Source organism: Geospiza fortis, unplaced genomic scaffold (genome assembly GCF_000277835.1).
Source record: "Geospiza fortis unplaced genomic scaffold, GeoFor_1.0 scaffold333, whole genome shotgun sequence".
Taxonomy (NCBI): domain Eukaryota; kingdom Metazoa; phylum Chordata; class Aves; order Passeriformes; family Thraupidae; genus Geospiza; species Geospiza fortis.
In genome coordinates this window covers 2,195,238-2,213,018 of record NW_005054347.1, presented here as the reverse complement: position 1 = coordinate 2,213,018, position 17,781 = coordinate 2,195,238, and the positions used below count along the sequence as shown (strand labels likewise).

Genomic DNA, 17,781 nt, shown 5'->3' with positions numbered 1-17,781 from the left:
ATGATCACCAGCAGCAGAGAAATTCAGAAATGGAGTGTACTACTGTTCTTGTCCCCTCACGTGGAAGGCAATGTGAGGGAGGACAAGCACAAATTGTATGAGCACTACAGGGGAAAAAATGCCCCCAAATGGGATTTGAGGCACAGACATCTCACCACAGGCAGCCTGTATGAACAAGCACAGGGAGGAAAAGACATACAAGAACAAGGAATGCTCTAACTAGATTACATGGTCAAGATGACTGTGCCAAAATTGAACTGTGAATGAATACACAAGTATAATCCAGAACTATAGGGAAAAAAAAAAACCAAAACAAACAAACCAGAAAATAGAACTCTTTCAGTACAGAGAAGAAACAAATTTGTACAACTTGCGATGGAAAAGAAACCTCTACTGCCTGATCTCAAAAGCTTTTCAGGGCAGGGTGACACATGACAGAAACTGTCTACATAGCTTAAAACCAAAAGAAACTGAACAAAACATGTTGTCCTTAACTATACTGTCAACAAGACACTTCCACCCAGTTCAGTATCTTCTTCTGAAGCAATGGGAGACAGCAGTCAGCTGCCTCTGACCAAAGGACACAGCTTTGAAGCTTCAAGGCTGGTTTCATGTCTTTCTATCAAGAGCAGACTTAGAACCAAATTTTCATACATTTAACAGCAACACGACTTCCAAGTGTATGGCAAGTATACAAATATTTGATCTTGGCAAGGGAACAAAGTACTTCCAAGGGGACTCAATGGTGTTGTAATGAGTTATAGTGAACAGCAAGCTGATCTGAATTGGCACCACAACACTGAAACCCTCATGTCTTTGCACTGAAAAGCATCAACTGGAGCACAACTGCAAACCACATTTTTCTATTCCGCTCATTCCAAAGAAATACATGCTGGAGCACCACACGCCAAGAAACATACGTACAAGTTAGAGAGTATTTGGAAGTAGCAATGTTTAATATTTTTAAAAAATTTCTCCACTAGAAAGATTATAAAGCCCAAATCTGAAGAAAATAAGACTGCAAGAAGCTTATCAACTAATCTAAAACTCACAAACACATGTTGAGGGGAGAAAAAAAATTAAAACGAGAGGGTGAAAGTCAGAAAAGCTTGCAATTGGCTTCATTGTGGTCAAAACAATTTAGAGTAGACATCAGGAAAAATCTGTCTAGAGGGAAGAACAATTAAGCACTGGGACAGATTGTACCAGTTCCCCTAATTAGATTTTATAGAGTACTTATGACATATGTTTGAATAAAAAGATGTTAAAAATATTGTTTCTAAAAGCCCAGAGAAAGACCTGGGGTAGTTATTTCCAGTGCTATTTGCTACAATTTCCTATGAAGGAAAACATTTTGAATGGCCATTATTAAAATATACAACCTCTAAAATAAGTAGTAACATTTAAGGTCAGATAATCAAGAAAACACACAGTACTAGAAATCAAGCTTATTAATCTACACTTTAAAAAAGCACAAGACAATTATTTTTCAAATTAAATATTTACTAAAGGACCTTAGAAAGTACCTAAATTTTATACAGGAGGAAAGGAAACTGCCTTGTACTTCCAGCTCATTCCCTGTTGTTTCTCAATGCCAGTGAGGTAGCTGGACTAAATGCCAGAGCGCCAGGAGTATAAAAATTCAAGATAACTGCACTGAGGTCCATAACATAAATATGAAAATAAGTTAAAAATAAATACTAATTGTGTTTTCAAAACTTAAATAATTATTTTGGAGCTTAACACTATCCCTTTCTTACCTACAGACTGACTGTTCAGGACTGTTATTCTCACTTGCTGATATTATCTTGCTGCTGTCAGTGCTTTAAAAAAAAAAAAAGAAAATTAATTTGCAACCATTTTTAGCATTAGGACAACAATAAGGAAGGAGGTTTCTGCTTTATGGCCAAAGCAACATAATTCTTCAATACAAGTCCTAAGAAGGTTACAATCACAACAATGTAACTTCTTTCTCAGTACAATTGACCAACATCCCTCTAGAAATTTGAGACTGGTTCAAGCCTGTCCTTTAAAAGAAGCCAAAAACATTTGCCTTGATGGAGAAATAACACGGAAGAAAAGAGAAATTAAAAATTATTAACACAGATTTGCTTCTATCTTCAAGATGAAACTTGCAATATGCAAGCACCTCCACATGTTTGTAATCCTGACAGAGCCCAACATTCAATATGCAATTGCAGGGGATTTATACCCCACGTGATTCCAAGTAACTGCATTCCCCAAACACTTTATTGGACCAGAAAGACATTCCAGAGATGAGGTTTCACACTGTACAGGATGCAGGAAGGGAACCACCCAGCAATCTATGCGAGATGAAGCCTTCTGGAAATATTCATCCCACTGGACACGGACACAGGAAATACCACAAATAATGCTTTTTAATTAAAATGTGTTACAAAGTGTACATAGGCACACACTAGAAGGAACTGGTAAAAAATATAATAAAATGCCTTAGAAAAGGACTATACTCACTTCTCAACTCCTACTAAAAGAAAAGAAATTATGGTATTTGTTATGGATTAATAGCTTTGGAAATCTCACCTTTCAAGGACAATAAGTGGAGGTGCTATGAGGAAGAGAAAGTCACTACTGTTGGTGCAGTCACTGCAGGCAGAAAGAGACACTTGTGTGCAATGGCTAAAAGGACTCAAAAGGGAAATGAATTTGCAATATACAACACTATGGTTGCCACCAGCACATATCTTATTGCACAATTAATGAAATACCTCCAGTGTTCCTATACCACAGAGTTTTGAATCAATGAAGCAATTCATGGGAGAGATTTAAAGAGCTTAGTGTGTATACCTGACTGAAAAAATAAACTGCCTCAAAAATAGTTTGGAAAACAACATCTGTGTTACACGAGGAACTAGAACCTGAAGAAAATTGAAGAAAGATGTGCAAAAAGTTGAAGCATGATCAAATAAGCAATACAAATGCTCAAAAGGATTAGAAAAAACAAACATAAGTACAAAAGGAAGACTTTAAGGACACCACTCCTTTTGGATGCAACACATTGCAGTCCCCAACTCCCTCTGAAACAGGTTGCAACCCCAAATTTATAGTCACTTCAATAAAGAACAAACCTATGTTCAACACTCTAGATATCTCCACATTTTTAGTCACAATCCAGACATGCCTATCATTAATAGCTGGCAGCAGCAGAAGTTGTTCAAACACATCAGTGTTCACACCCAATCCAGCCATTTTCAGCAGCTCTGCCTTCTCCAGAGGGAACCAGTTACAACATGCATGGCCCCCCTTGCAACCATCCTCTTCTGACCAGCCCTCAGCTTCTGATTTCACAGCAGTCAGTAACAGCCATCCTCTTTCAAACAGTTCTTTGTTATTCTGAGCTTACTAAACAGCTGTGTGTCAAGCACTCAGAGCCTAAATGAGAAGCATTGCACAAACAGCCACTGCCTTTCCTCACTGACCTTCTCATCTGTTGAGGTCTGAAATTTCGAGAGACAGCCCTGATTACTTTGGTAATTACTTCTCACACTGTCTCCTGGTCTTCACTTTATATCTACAATTATAAACCCAAAAAAAGTGTAGGCATATGGAACACATATTCAGTTCTCATTCTATCCTGCAAGTCCTTCAGGGGAAGGAAGTGACAATGGCCACCAATTACAGATTAGGATGTTCTGACTGGACATTAGGAAAAATGTCTCTACCACAGCACAATGGAACAGGTTGCCCAGAGAGGGTGCCTGGTACCTGAAGTCTGTTTTTCTACTCATCACTCTGTTCTGTACTCCCTTAAAAATAACTGCTTTTGGACTGACCCCCTTGAGAAGCATAAGGCCTTTGTGGCAGCAACATCAATACCTACATTGTTATTGTATATTCAATACATTCAATATTGTACATTCCATGTTAAGTGTCCCTTCATTCACCTGACATTTCTTCAACCAACTCCAATATGAGCACCTCCAATGCAACAAATGCATGACAAAGAGGTGTGTGAAACATGAGGTGACGTACCAAAAAATATATAGAACTATTTAACTGACATAAAACAGAAAAAAAGTTTAGGAAAAGGGGTACAGGAATACACAAATGTAAAAAACCACTCCAAATGACAATGAACCCTCTGTTCTACTACATCATGCCTGGTCCCTAGGGAGGGCTACAGACAAACAAGGGATTGTGCAGGGATTGTGCAGATGATCAAACACCAGGGCACTGACACAAGGCCTGTGAGGAGAGACTGAGGCAATGAGCTTGTTTAGCCTGCACCTGGGAGAGGCCAAAGGGCAGCCCTCCAGCACCTGCAGGAGGCTCCCCAGGAAATGGAGCCTGGTTCCCAAAGTGCCACATGGTGGGACGATGAGAGGCAGTGGGCACAAGCTGAAACAAGAGGTTTGGAGTGTTGGATGTCAAAAGAAATCTGTTCACCATGAAGACAGCAAAGCATTAGAAAACACTCTACAGAAAGGTTGTGCAGTCTCCATTCTTGGAAGTTTTCAAAACCTGCCTGGATAAAGATTTGGTCTCAGCTAATAATGGATGCTGCTTTGACCAGGAGGTTGGACTAGAAATTTAGTGACGTTCATTCCAACTATTATTATCCTCTAATTTTGCAAAGTCTTGCTCTATTCTTAAAAACACTAAAGATTTTTTAAGGTATTTTAAACCTGAACAAATTGAATATTAAAACTAATCCATGTAGATTTATTTTCCTCTAGCTTACCATATCTGGATACATAATATAAGATGGAAAGGGTTATTTTTCCCACTCTTTACACATTGCACATGTAAGCACACAAATGTGAGTGTACTACAGTTACCTTTACGTAAAAGAGCTCTTTTTACTACTAAGCCTGCAACAATAATGGGTAAACAGAATCGGAGAGAAATATACAAATAACTCAGGTGAAAGATGCAAAAACATTCTGCTTTAAACAACAGAATAGAGATGGAAATTCTGAACATATCTAATATTTCTATTTATGAATAGGGCTAATTCTGATACTTCCCAAGACTAATTTGCAATCTCACCCTGCTTTGCTAGAATAAATCTACTTTCATCCTCAAGCTGATCTCATGTCAACAGTTACAATGTGCAAACCTAAGTAGTACAAAGATTAGTTGCTTTCAAAGAAATAATGTAGTATGTGCACTTAATCTTTCAGGTGCTTACAATACAGGAAACATTTGGAAAAGTACTGCTTCAATTACAATATACTTTTTTCTAAGTAAGTTTTCATAAAGAAGTTTAATATCTTGAAATACTATTCATTCTCCTTCCTAAACTGGCTTTCTACAATCTTGTTAGTCACACATTCTTAGCCTTTACAACCTCTATGTAGATGCTAAATTATTTTCAGAACCCAGGTAAATTCTTAAGAGTCTCATTGCAATTTCTACACAGAGTTAAACACTAACTACCCTGTTTTCTTAAACACCTTTTGAAAAAACAAACAAATAGAATACTTTGCCATTCATTTAGGGCAATTTTATCAAGCATTTCAAAAACATTCATTATCTCCCCATCTTCTTAACACATTTATGTTTTAACTAGCCTTTAGGGGTGCTTTTTCAGAGAACACCATTAGTCTGGGAAGCTCAATACCATGTGAAGATGGTAACAGAAGCTCTCATATAGGTTTGCAAAGCAGTCAGACAAGTTTATGTCTGAAAATTTTAACAGGCACTATTATATAAAAAGATAACATATCTACCTTCGGAAACCAAAGGTCACACACTGTAGGAAGAGAAGAGAATAGGATGGGAGAAACAACAGTACCTGCTAACCCCACAGTCTGCTGCTTGTGCCTCTGGCCTGAGCAGGCCCAGCCATCCTTACACGAGACGGGTACCAGTGACAGAGGGGCAGAACTCACCTGCACAGATTCTGCCATGAGAGACATTTACAACAGATATGCTTCTTAACACAAACTTGTCTCCTAAAGCTTTTATTTTACTTCTTTCTTTAAAGTACGTGAAACTAAGAGCAGCAGTTGTTTCAATAATTATAAACATGCCATTATCACTTGTTGGTGGACTGCAGTATATTTTCATTTTCAGTTCACATATCAATTCTACCTGATGGAAAGCAATTCAAATTATCAAATGTGTCTTTATTTTCCTGCTGCTTCAACCTCTGCAGAAGGATCTGCAGGTTTTCTGGACTTTCCAATTATTCAAGATTAAAAGCATCCAGATTTTCTCCACAGCAGCAACCCATGAGATAAGATTAAATTGTAAGAACATTTCTTCTCTCTCCTCAGCTGGCAAAGTCCTCTAAATAGAATGAGCTGTTTTGTAAATAAATGAAGTAACAAAGTCTGACTTCGTAAAAATTTTAGATTTGTCTACATTTTCTTCTCCCTGCAATAATGCAAGCATGGTACTCAAAACTTTATATTCCTGTGTGATCTCTCCAGATTCTCTGGGCAAACACAGAGTTTCAATTGAATGCAAAATAAAAAAAAAAAAAAATCCACTAGGAAAGACCCTCTAAACACAGGACGCCATCTGAATTATCAGATATTATGAAAAGAGCTACAGGCAACAGTAATGGACTGTTAAATATAAGTGGATATAAATAGCAAGGTTCCTCCAAATTAAGGTACTGTAAAACCAAATGACTCCAAGGAAGTTCTCTTAATTTTCACCCAGGGGACGGCAGCGGCCATTCTGTAACTGTGATGAAAATAAGAATGCTCTGGGGTTTTGGTTTTGGGGGTTCTCGTGGTTTTTTTAACCCAACATTTTGCCGTGGCCGTGACGTGGCGGGCGCGCCGGGTCTCTGCTGCCCCCGCGCGGTACCCGGGCGCTACTGCAGGCGCGGCCGCCCCGGCGGGCGCGCCCGCCCATCCTTCCTCCCCCGCGGGGCCCCGCGGAGCTTCCCGGAAAATCCTGATGTTTCCCTAAAAATCCTGATGTTTCCGTAAAAATCTTGAGTTAAGCATGCCGACCTGTCCGGGATTTAAAATAACATTTCCCAAAGAGCTGGAGGGGGAAGGAAGAGAAGGTCCCTGTATTTTCACACGATATCAGTTCCCTGGATTAATTCCCTACACAAACAAGTTTTTTAGATATCTGAACGCAAGCCAGAGGAGCAGAAACTGCTTAGACAGGAGCTCTGCAGAAACTTTCCAGTAGAGAAATCCTGTTTCACATTACCTACCCTGTCATGTTATTTAATCTTTACAAAGACTGAAGTATTTCATTGGAAAAAAAAAATAAAGAGCACAAATCATCTAGTTCCAATTCCTCCACTGTGGGCAGGGGACACCTTCCAATAGACCAGGTTGGTCAATGCCCCATCCAGCCCAGCCTTAAACACTTCCAGGGATGGGGGATCCACAACTTCTCCAGGCCATGTTCCAGTGTCTCGCCATCTTCACAGTGAAGAATTTCTTCCTCATACCTAACTGAAATCAATGCATAAACCTATCTTTCAAAAGTGTAGAAATATTAAAATTATATTTGAAGCATTGTTAAATAAAAAGGCAAAATTAGAAAATTCAATCAAAATTAACATATTTTTCCACTGTAATTCAATTTGCACTCATTATGTTGCATTAACTCAGGCTTTTGCCTCTAATGAAGTATCTGACCCAAACACAACCGCTCTGGACTCAAATATATAGAAAATAATATTAAAATGAATCATAATGAAAAATAATAAAAGCCTTTCCATTGTTCAGATAAGGCACTTTTAAACACAGATTATAGCAGCAGTGCTAACAAAAAAAAGCAGCATTACTAATTTCCTAGCAGCTTAATGGAGAACCACCCATGCTCCACTTGGAACCTGATAGAATTGTGTGAGGCAAGTCTCAAAAGGCTGAAAAGTCTTTGCAAGTAAATTCACAGTAATTAGGTTTCTAATTATACCCAGAGCATTAATGATTGCTATGGTTAAAACAGCCTGAACTGTTTCATTTTTCCTCTCTTTCTGAAAGCTCAGTCTTTCACTGTTTGAGCAGAAATTCTAGAAGTTTAGTCTGCCTGAACATGTATTTGTTTAAAGTTTAAACTTTAGAATAACATAGCGTCTTGACCTTATATATGGAGAGCAAAATTAAACTTTTCCACTACAAAAAAAAATACTCCCCAGTATTGAAGCAGCTAGAAAGCAAGAAGTACAGGGCCTTTGATGGGGTAAATCTGAAGGCTGAAAAGCCCCAGACCAGAATTCACAACAGTTCAGGCTGTACATGTAGTTCTGAAAGCACTTGATGCATCTGAGGCAGCTTCTAGCAGCAACTCACAGCAGCCACATCACACCCTAATTACAGCACCTACATCACTCCAGCAGCACTGCCCATGCAGACCATGCTTTATCATCAGTACAGCTCTCTGAAATACTGCCTGTGCTTTTACAAGCATCCACAGGTGACCCCTGCCACAAGCAAGCAACAGCAACATATTGCTGCCCTCCTAAGCCAGAGACACAGAATGTGTAATTACAGGACAGTGAGTCTCATTTGGCCAGCTGGACTGAGATGAAAAACCTTGAGACCTTTATTCTATTCATAGCTCTGCCCTTGAGCTGCTGCATGACGTAGAAAAATTTGACTTTTCTGTGCCTCAGCTTCCTCTGCCTTCCTGAGTCAGGTCTATTCATCACCCTTCATCCTAAGATATGTGCCTCAGTACATTTTTTCATTAGTATGTCTGGGCACAATTACAGCTGAGAAACAATATTTACATAGTATTTTATAGCTACTCTGAGATTGATTAACTTCCAACAAAGACAAATAGATGCAATTGCACCTATAAATTATTAACATTGCAACAGTAAGGGTAAGCCTTCAGAAGTAGGAAGCCATCAGCTACTTATCTGTCAGTAAAACTCAGCTTTTATTAATTTCTGTGCCATCTTTTTTTCACTACTTCTTTTAAAGCATACATGCATCTGTTCATAGTGCTTTGAAAGAAGAGCCTCCTTGGAACATGCATACTCACTGTAGTTAGAGAAGCTCTCAGTTAAACTTTTCTGTAGTTATTATCTCTTTTGTTCTGTGAGTGATTAAGGAGTACACTTCCTGCACTTGCTGCAGCTCTGATGACTCACATTTAATCAGTGTCCAAACACTAAAACTCACAGGGTAACAACTGTGAAAAAGTGACATGCTCTAACAGAACCGAGTTAAAGTAGGAGGGATCCCAGCGGGATATGAAAGAAGTTTTAAAATGCATGTTTATAAGCACTTAAAAATGGAAATTGATTATTTTAACACATTCTGATTTTTTTTTTTTTAACTGAGCAAGGAATGCTAAATTCTGACCCTCAGAGATATACACTTCCCGGATTGTTGAGGCCTTTGGTTATGCAAAATACCAAGAATTGGTTAAGAAACATCCTGTAGTTTCTGTACCTGACTGGGATTTTGGCACTATCCTGTTACTCTCTCAGGAAAGCAATGCATACAAAAGCAATATAATCACCCAGTGCCATGAAGGAGTAACCACTTGAAATCAGCTACCTCAGGTTCAAGCTATCAATTCAGGATGTGCATGCACAGTACAAATTACTTTTTGCTTGAATGCACAATTACATTCCTTCTGAAGTGCAGAAGAGATACATAATTCATAGAGAGCTATACCTCATGACCCAAGTGTACTTGTCCTTGGTAGTCATACCCAGGTTGTTTGGCTGTTTTATTGCCTCAGCCTGACACTGTGATGTAAACCCAGACTGCAACAACAAAAAATGAGATGTTGTAGTGACAATGTTGACAGAAGATAACAAACTAGGAAAAATCTCTGAAAAACATCTCTAAGTATGACAGGCATAGTCAGAATCAGTACCAAGGCCACACTTAGATCACAGCAGCAGCAGCTGTCCAACTTGAGACAAATCACAAATTACCTCCTTTGTCCCAGCGTCAGCAGAACTGACGTGAAACAGAGTTGAAATGAGCATGGAAGGTGCCCAAAGCCAGCCTGTCTGTATCAAAGTCAAGGGGAAAAGTGCCATCTATTCTATCAAATGAGTGGTGGGGGGAGCTCCCATTGAGGTTGGCAATGCCTTAATCACTACAGCCAGTCTGCAATGGTACAGGTGAGAGGTGGGGGGATGCACGGTGAGGAGAGGCAGAGAAGCACTCGCTAACACAGATGACACAGCTCTCACAAGGAGGTATTGTTTCCAGCTGAACACATTGCTAAGGGGTTCACAGTCAGCTGAGATGAATAAATCCTTTCACCTCTGAAAGCACTCAGCTGCAGAGCAATTGCTACCAGAGGTAAAGTGCTTTCACTGCAATGTACCTTTCCAGAATATGGAAAACTGCTGACTTTGACCTCTGCAAATCCATACTGGAGGACACAGCTTTGGCTGCATGTAAGACACTGAAATACTGTTCCTTATGAACACTCTCCCAGGGTACCCATCTAAAGTCACAGGAATATACCCTTCCCAAAAATTTGTGGGGAGGCCAGGGAGAAAATGTATAAATTGAGAAAGTGAAGCAAGTGAAACTCTAAGTCAGGTTGAGGTCAACTAGGTGAAACAAACAAATATCACACTCTGTTTTAAACTGGGCAAGTTCCTCAATTATACCCATCACTAATAACACACATGGAGAGATGGGGGAAATAGAAAGGGACTGAAACAGCATCAAGACAGTCGCTGTCAAGAGAAGCAAGAGGAACTTACTTCAAAATGCAAAACTAAGGCCCAGCCATAAGCAGGGAGATGGAGAAGTATTCTTGCACATCACTTTTCCATCTTCCTAAAAGGTCAGCACTCATCCAGAACTAAAACAGTAATCCAAAAAAGCCAAAATGAAGATAGACTGTTACAGCCACCCCTCGAGCCACAACATGCTTAGGGTGTTATGCCCTTAATGACCTTCCCTAAACCTGCTCCTTATATGCTCCTAAAGCCAGAAGAGTGTTCAGGGAGTTTCCTCCTCTGGAGAAATCCCAAGGACAAGGCACATTATACTTGCTTCCTCTCTCAACAGCTCTGTCATGCATCATTTCCCATTGCCCCTGCAGAGTTTTGTCCAGTACTGTTAACATTACAGCAGCACTCAAAATTCCTGGAGAGACAGCTGGGTCATAAAGTAATGCTGGGTATTTCACTAAACAAGCAGTAACAGATCAGAAAAAGATGAGGCACTTGCATTCCCCTATGTTCCTTGTCTGTCCTGTGAAGTCCTGCCTTCTAAAAGGCAGAGAGGCACTCGTGAATTTCTGAATTTGGTTTTTAAGTCTCCTGAGTTGTGATTCACATTCAGAGAGCAGACTGTCTCCTCTGTCCGGTTACATTTAACAGCCGCAGCAAGAGCAGTAAGGAACACACACATCAGCTTCCAGCCAAGAGAGAAATAGCTGGCACAATTACAGCTGTGAAAGATACTAGCACAACAGTGTCATGGAGTTGCTGCAGTTTAAGTTTAGCCATGCTCCTTATTCTGGCAGGCTAAGAGGGAACACAAAAGTAACTTGAGCAGTGACAATTTCTGGGCACCAGATCAATTTTTTCCTGCGTTCTGCACAGATAAAAGAATTATCCACCATAGTTAGTACATTATAGTTTTAAGTTTCTAACTGAACACAAGTGGAATACTTCAGCCCAATATGAGAAAAACTTAGAAAAGTTAAGCAACTTTACCAGACAACTCTTGTTTTAAGTTCTATTTTTACATCTTTGTTTCTAATATGCACTGCTGCCTCAATAACATTACTTGCTATTTTTAGCATTTCAAAAAAGCATCACTGTGATCCTCAAATCCCTAAAGCATCTGAACACTAGCAAAGAGATCCATAAAACTGTAGCTGGATCCATGTTATGAGAACTTTCTAAACATTTGTTCTCAATTTTGGTTCAGAAAGTACAGCACTAACACACTTTACATCTAAGTGGATGAAACAAACCTTGAGGTTACTAATAACCCAAACATTAAAGAATCCACAATAATCCATCTCAGTGCTGTACCTGGTCTCTTCCTACAAAGCAAACAAACAAACAAATAAAAAAACCCAACCCAACAAAAGGGAAAAAAGAATACCACCAAAAAAAATCCCCAACTGTTTCAGGAAGCTTAGAGTGCTGCACAATATGGTCCAAAGCAAAAAAAGTAATGCCCACAAGGTTAGTCTCAGGCTTTCCAGACTGGGAAGCAGAGGCAACAGCAATAAGGTCTACTTTAAAGAATGCACACACATACCCCCTCTAAAGCTAATGCCATAGATAGAGAGCAATTAAAATTGTTAACATCACCATTTGCTTGCTACCACTCACAACAGCACTGTGAGCGCCTTGTCAAAAAATACACTCCCTCAACCACCTAACCATCAATTCAGCCATCCCAGCTCAAGCTACTTTCATTAGATTTATGGTCCCAGCGCCAAGCTGAGCTGGCCTGGAGTTGTTATTTTTTTATAGGAGCACTCCTGCCTTCACATCTTCTGGCAAAGGCAAGTAGGACAGTCAGAGCAAAACACAAAACCATTACGTGACTCTCTCCACAAAGAGGACAAGTTTGTCCCCATGGCCTAGTTGCTCACACACCAACTGAATGTCTTTTCATTGGTTCTTCACTAAACAAAGAACAGAAGGAAGTCAGATGTCTGTGTACGTAAGACCCACACCCTTGACGCAGAACAAATGACACTCCCAGTAGCCCAAGACACAGCAGCTGTGCCCATCCACCCTGGATACCACCACACATCCATGAGCCACCTGAGAAAGAGTAAACATTTTCCAAATCCTTGCAAGAAGATCCATTTCTTCAGTACATTGTTAGACCCTAATACAAGAACTGACAAAAGTACCATTTCACTTTGAAAGAGATAAACCAGTATTTATACTGATAATAAAGGTTTGATTGCTTTTGATTAATTCAGCCTTTTTTGCTGCATGACTGGTTTCCATGGAAATGCAAGCAGATTAAAAACCTGCAACCAGAAGTGAGTCAGTTTTGCCTGTTTATGTCTCCTCAGTTCCCTTGGAAACAGACATTAAAAAAAAGGAGTAAAAAGGATAAGGGTCCTGAAATACCTTTGGAAAATCTCCTACCAAAGCTTTATCTCTTTGGCTGATTTGCCAGAATTAGAGTTGAAAATAACACAGAGCAACAGATGACAGAATAGCGACTTGATTTTTTTTAAGGAGACATCAACAGAACATACCTGGAGATGTTTCAAAAACCACATTGAAACTGACAAGCTCAAATTGTATTAAGGTGGGTTTTGGCAAAAGTACTTCATGCAGAGTATATGTTTCTTTACATTGGTTCAATGCTAATGTAAAAAGAAATACAATAGAGAACAAGAAAATAGCATCACACTGTCCTTGTCCCAAGTATACTTCAATACTTTGAGAGAGAGGGAAAAAGTAAAAGCTGACTTGGGGGAATGAGTCCAGTATTTCCATTGCCAGATTGCTTTGTAATGGAATCATTCCTTACAACACATTCATTTTGAAGTTGCAAAATCAGCTACACACATATCAGGTTAACTAATTCCATCTCCCACCATACTTTCCAAAGACAACAGTGCACCCTCCTACGAGCTGTATCTTCACACTGGGACAGACAACACCTTCCTTCCTCCTCAGAGCCAAATGCATTAGGGAAGGAACAGGATGGGAAGTTACTAGGAAAGGAGCTGCTGTGCATGTCTCAGACCTTCAAGGCCTGCTCCTATCACTATCATTACTCTGCAAGAATTCCCCTACAACCAGAAACACAAAGAACAGCAGTACAATTATTTGCTCCTCTAAGTTCCTTCCAGAATGTTCAGGACAGCTAAGCCTGATTACAAACTAGTTATTTCCTTGTTTGTCTCCCACATCACATTATCAGTTCTATGTGCTCAGCACACCTCCGTGCAACTCAACACTTCCTCAGAGAGCTGTGGAATCCACTGTTGCTGCCTGTCTGGGGAGAATGTGCAGGAGCAGTGCACGTCTCTTACCACTACAGTCAGAGACTGAAGCTGCATTACAAACATCAGGAAAGAGAAAAAGGAAATCTTAACCTCTGTCATAAACCTTGCTCATGTACTCCCAACCATCACCAGAACTCAAGAGTCCTCCTGCATTCAGCATTACACCCCTTATTTTTGTACTTAGCTGCTGCTCTGAGAACTAACATTCTGCCACTGACATGAAACAAGGCTTGGGGAAGAGTAGCCAGTCATGATGCTCACTAAAAGGATGAGAGAAGGGTAGCAGTCACTGGAGGTTTGTCTGAACAGAAGGAGTCGAACTTAATTCAATGTTAATTAGTTCACATTAGCCGAATCCAATCTATTCCTGTCACAGTAAAGATAAGCCTTTTAAAAATTTAATTATTTCCTATTCTCCTTTGTATTTTGGCAAGGTGGAGAGTCATACAAGAAGGAGAATAATCTTGCAGTACTCACTAAGGCATCACTCAAGGAGAACAGATTTAACATTAAGAGGAGAACATTTAATGTTAAGGGAACATTAAGAGAAACATTGATGGGTATCTTTCAGTCTATTTCGAAGTTTAGCCTCCTTTCTTGTAGAGGTCAGATGTACATATAAACAAAATAATTTAGCTATTAATTTACTTTAGCAGCTAAATACATGAACATCCAAGTGTCAGGGAGATTAGTTTACACAGTAAACCACTTTACAGCTACCATTCAATTCATCCATGAGAATGGATAAGCAGAGGCATCTTCTAAAACATTAAGTGAACAAACCACACAAGCAGCAAATAAGCAGATCAAGTGTTTTCCACCATACTCTACAACAAATTTGTTTATTTCCATTATTAAACACAGGTGTCAAGTTTACTAAAGCCAGTCTCTGAAGAGATTGCAAAGGTGTCAGGTGCTGGGATCAGCTTAGTTTCATACCTCCTCTAGCACAAAGGACAGAACAAAGACAAATGTCACTGCTGAAGCTAGGCAGTCACTATTAAAAAGATGAAAGGCACTAGTCACAAGAAAAATGAAAGTAATTTAATAAGAAGATAACTCACACAAAATCAATAATCTTTGATTACTAAGCACCCCAAGATTAACACATCTTGGTTTTGCCTTTGGGGACATCAGCATTATCATATCAATCTTAAGGAAATTTACCAGGTCACACACTGCATTGTAATTCAGGAAATAAAACCACAACAGTTACGCACCACCTATCCGGGGCACTTAAGTAAGCAAGGCTCCCCTTCAGCAAATACAAAGTATAATTGCCCCATTATACATTGTATCATATTACACATTCTCAAGAAGGCCTAATCAGTTAAATAAGTAATTCAAATCTGTCGTTAGTTAACTTCCAAAGCTGATTTCTAGAACATTATTTATTTAACATTAACTCTTCATATGAAGTTTCCCAAAATGGGGTTTTAAATTTCTACTTTATATTTGCATAATCTCCTCCTGTGTTAAATTATATGATAAATAAAATAGGTTTTGATGCATAAAAAATTCTGAAGACCAACTGAAAACAGGTACCATCTTTACTGTTTCAAAAGTAACATCTGTCCCTTTACATTAGGCTGCTGCTTATGCTAATATTTCAAAGAACTTCATCCAATATTTAAGACACAACCCACAAAAGTGTCTAGAAGGAACAACAGTACAGCCTAAATTAATTGTGGCAACTGATAAAGAACAGCAAGCTTAAATCCTCAAGCTAGCATCATCTCTTTGTACATGTTGAAGAAGCTTAATGCAAGCACTGCAACTTCCAAGAATAAATGAATGACACATTTTACACAAAAGATCAGAAAAAGGGAGACACACCAAAGCAAAGGTCTGTTATGCTACCTCACAGAGCTCCTGTCAGAACATCCTGGTTAGCCAAAAGCAGCCAATGCACTCAACAGAAATCACTCTAACTAGGCTGCAACTTAAGAGTCATCTTTCCAGGTAAAAGTGTTCCATTTATAGAAATCCACAGTGTCTGCACACAGATTTGCAACACTGCACTGCAACCCAAAGTTACCACAAAACCTCCCAGGGACTGTAAAACAACAAATAGCCCACAAAGCTAAAGGCACAAAATCTGAAGAGGATTGCAAAAAGTTAGAACTCTCCCCAGCACCTTGGTGCATAACCCATAAACACATAGCTGCTTCTTCATTTGTAACAAAGATCACATGCAAGTTGTGGCATGAAGGTTTTTTTTTTTTTTGCAGGCCTTGGGAAGTCAAACATGATTTCCTGGTGGCATGAAGGAAGTAAAGGATGGTAGGTGGCATAATTTCATAAGAGATCATCATGTGATAGCAGATATGGAAAAACTGCTCTTTTAACCACAACTGTACTTATTTTCATGCAGGAACAATTTTCTGCATCTTGCCAATAAAATTGCTACTTTGCAAAGACACATAATGAAGATTTTTAACTCCCTCTCTGAAGCACAAACCTGAAGAAAAAAATCCCTGCTCAGAAAAACACTGTGCATCTCCTTTTACAAATTTAGTCTTACAATATTTGTTCTAGTCCAAGGCACCTTAGTAGTTCCCTGTCAAAATCAGTGCACCAGCACAAGGGTCACATCCAAGTCATCATCTATCATCATGCAAAACTTCTTAAGAGCACACAACAGATTTGGAGCACACAGAGGTAGAAAAAATGTGAAGTTTAAGAAGCATTGCAGCAGAAAACTTTAACAGCATACCCAAAAACACAGTACAGCAAAGAAGAAATTTGACCAGCGGCTTCTTGACAGTTCTGGATCAGTGTTTCTCAGCTGCTGATCCAGGGAGCAATAGTCAGCTCTGAGACATCTGAAACAGCCTGTGGAACAGCTGCAAGGAAGGCTGGCTTGTGTTTTGGGCAGGAGGGGAGAGGAGGGAATTGTTTTCTTGTTTTTATGTTTTAAATAAACAGTTCTTGCATGCAGGCAAAATCAACACAAACAAAAATAAGAGCAGCAACTGAGCAATCAAACTTCAGCCTAATTTCATTGCAACTGTAACCTTCTATGGCCTTACTGCACAGTACAATCCACAGATTGTATTCAATGAGGTCAGATGTCACTTTGGACTTAAAAGGTTGAAAGACATCCTTTAGATGACAGATAGTTGGCAGATAATAACATGGAAGATAAATGGAAGATGGGGATTTCTGAAGGACAAAGTAAGATGATGAGATAACCAGCACAGATGATTACAGAAAGAAATCAAAATTCACCAAAGCTTTTCTTAGATATGTTAAAATGCACAGAGGATTCAGTAAATAAAAGCCTCAACATACAAACTCTTTATTTTGACAATTAGGAATCATAAACTAACAAAATATTCCAAGAACTGAGATCTCTAATACTAGATTTATAAAGCATGAATCTGCTCTTGTACCCAGTAATAAAAGTAAAGCCATAAAGAGCATTAGGTAGTCACAAATTCGACCCCTTAAGCATGCTAAAAGCTCCAGCATCTGAGTGGGCTTAATCACATCCCTCTAATACTACTAAATCGGAACCACCTCACCACTATTGCAACTATTTAACAGGCGATTTAGGGAGCCCAGAAACAGTTGCACCGCTCCCTTACTTACTTGAATCCTCCCATCTGAGAAGGTGCAACTTCCAAGCAGAATAGTACAGAAATCCCAGAACCAGAAAGAGGCAGAGGGCTAGCAGCAGGTTACGCATAAACACCAAGAGTCCCATCTTCACGTGAAATCTGCTCTTCTACATGACCTGAGAAAGAAAAACAGGTTGAGGCTGGAGCCACCTTCTCGAATGGGCATCCTCTCCAAAACGTGCAATCCCATACCCACCATATAGCACGGATCCCAAACCGTGCTCCTCCACCAGATACACACGTTCCCCAAAGCTTATCAGCGGCACAAGAA

General features: G+C 39.4%; 1 protein-coding gene across 5 annotated transcripts in view; it reads right to left on the bottom strand.

Moving 5' to 3' along the window:
- ST3GAL3 (ST3 beta-galactoside alpha-2,3-sialyltransferase 3) overlaps positions 1 to 17,781 on the bottom strand; it is a 176,022-nt gene that overhangs the window by 152,391 nt on the left and 5,850 nt on the right. For 3 of the 5 annotated variants that reach the window (XR_004081944.1, XM_031058694.1, XM_005423105.2), the window contains exon 1: positions 17,482 to 17,626. The exons of 1 other annotated variant lie outside the window; for it this stretch is intronic. Coding sequence is in view for 2 of the 4 variants with exons in the window: in XM_031058694.1 (XP_030914554.1) it covers positions 17,482 to 17,596 (115 nt within the window). In the remaining 2 variants the exon portion in view is untranslated. Of the gene's footprint in view, positions 1 to 17,481; positions 17,627 to 17,781 lie in introns of those variants that run through there. One more of the 5 variants, XM_031058696.1, reaches the window with a different exon arrangement.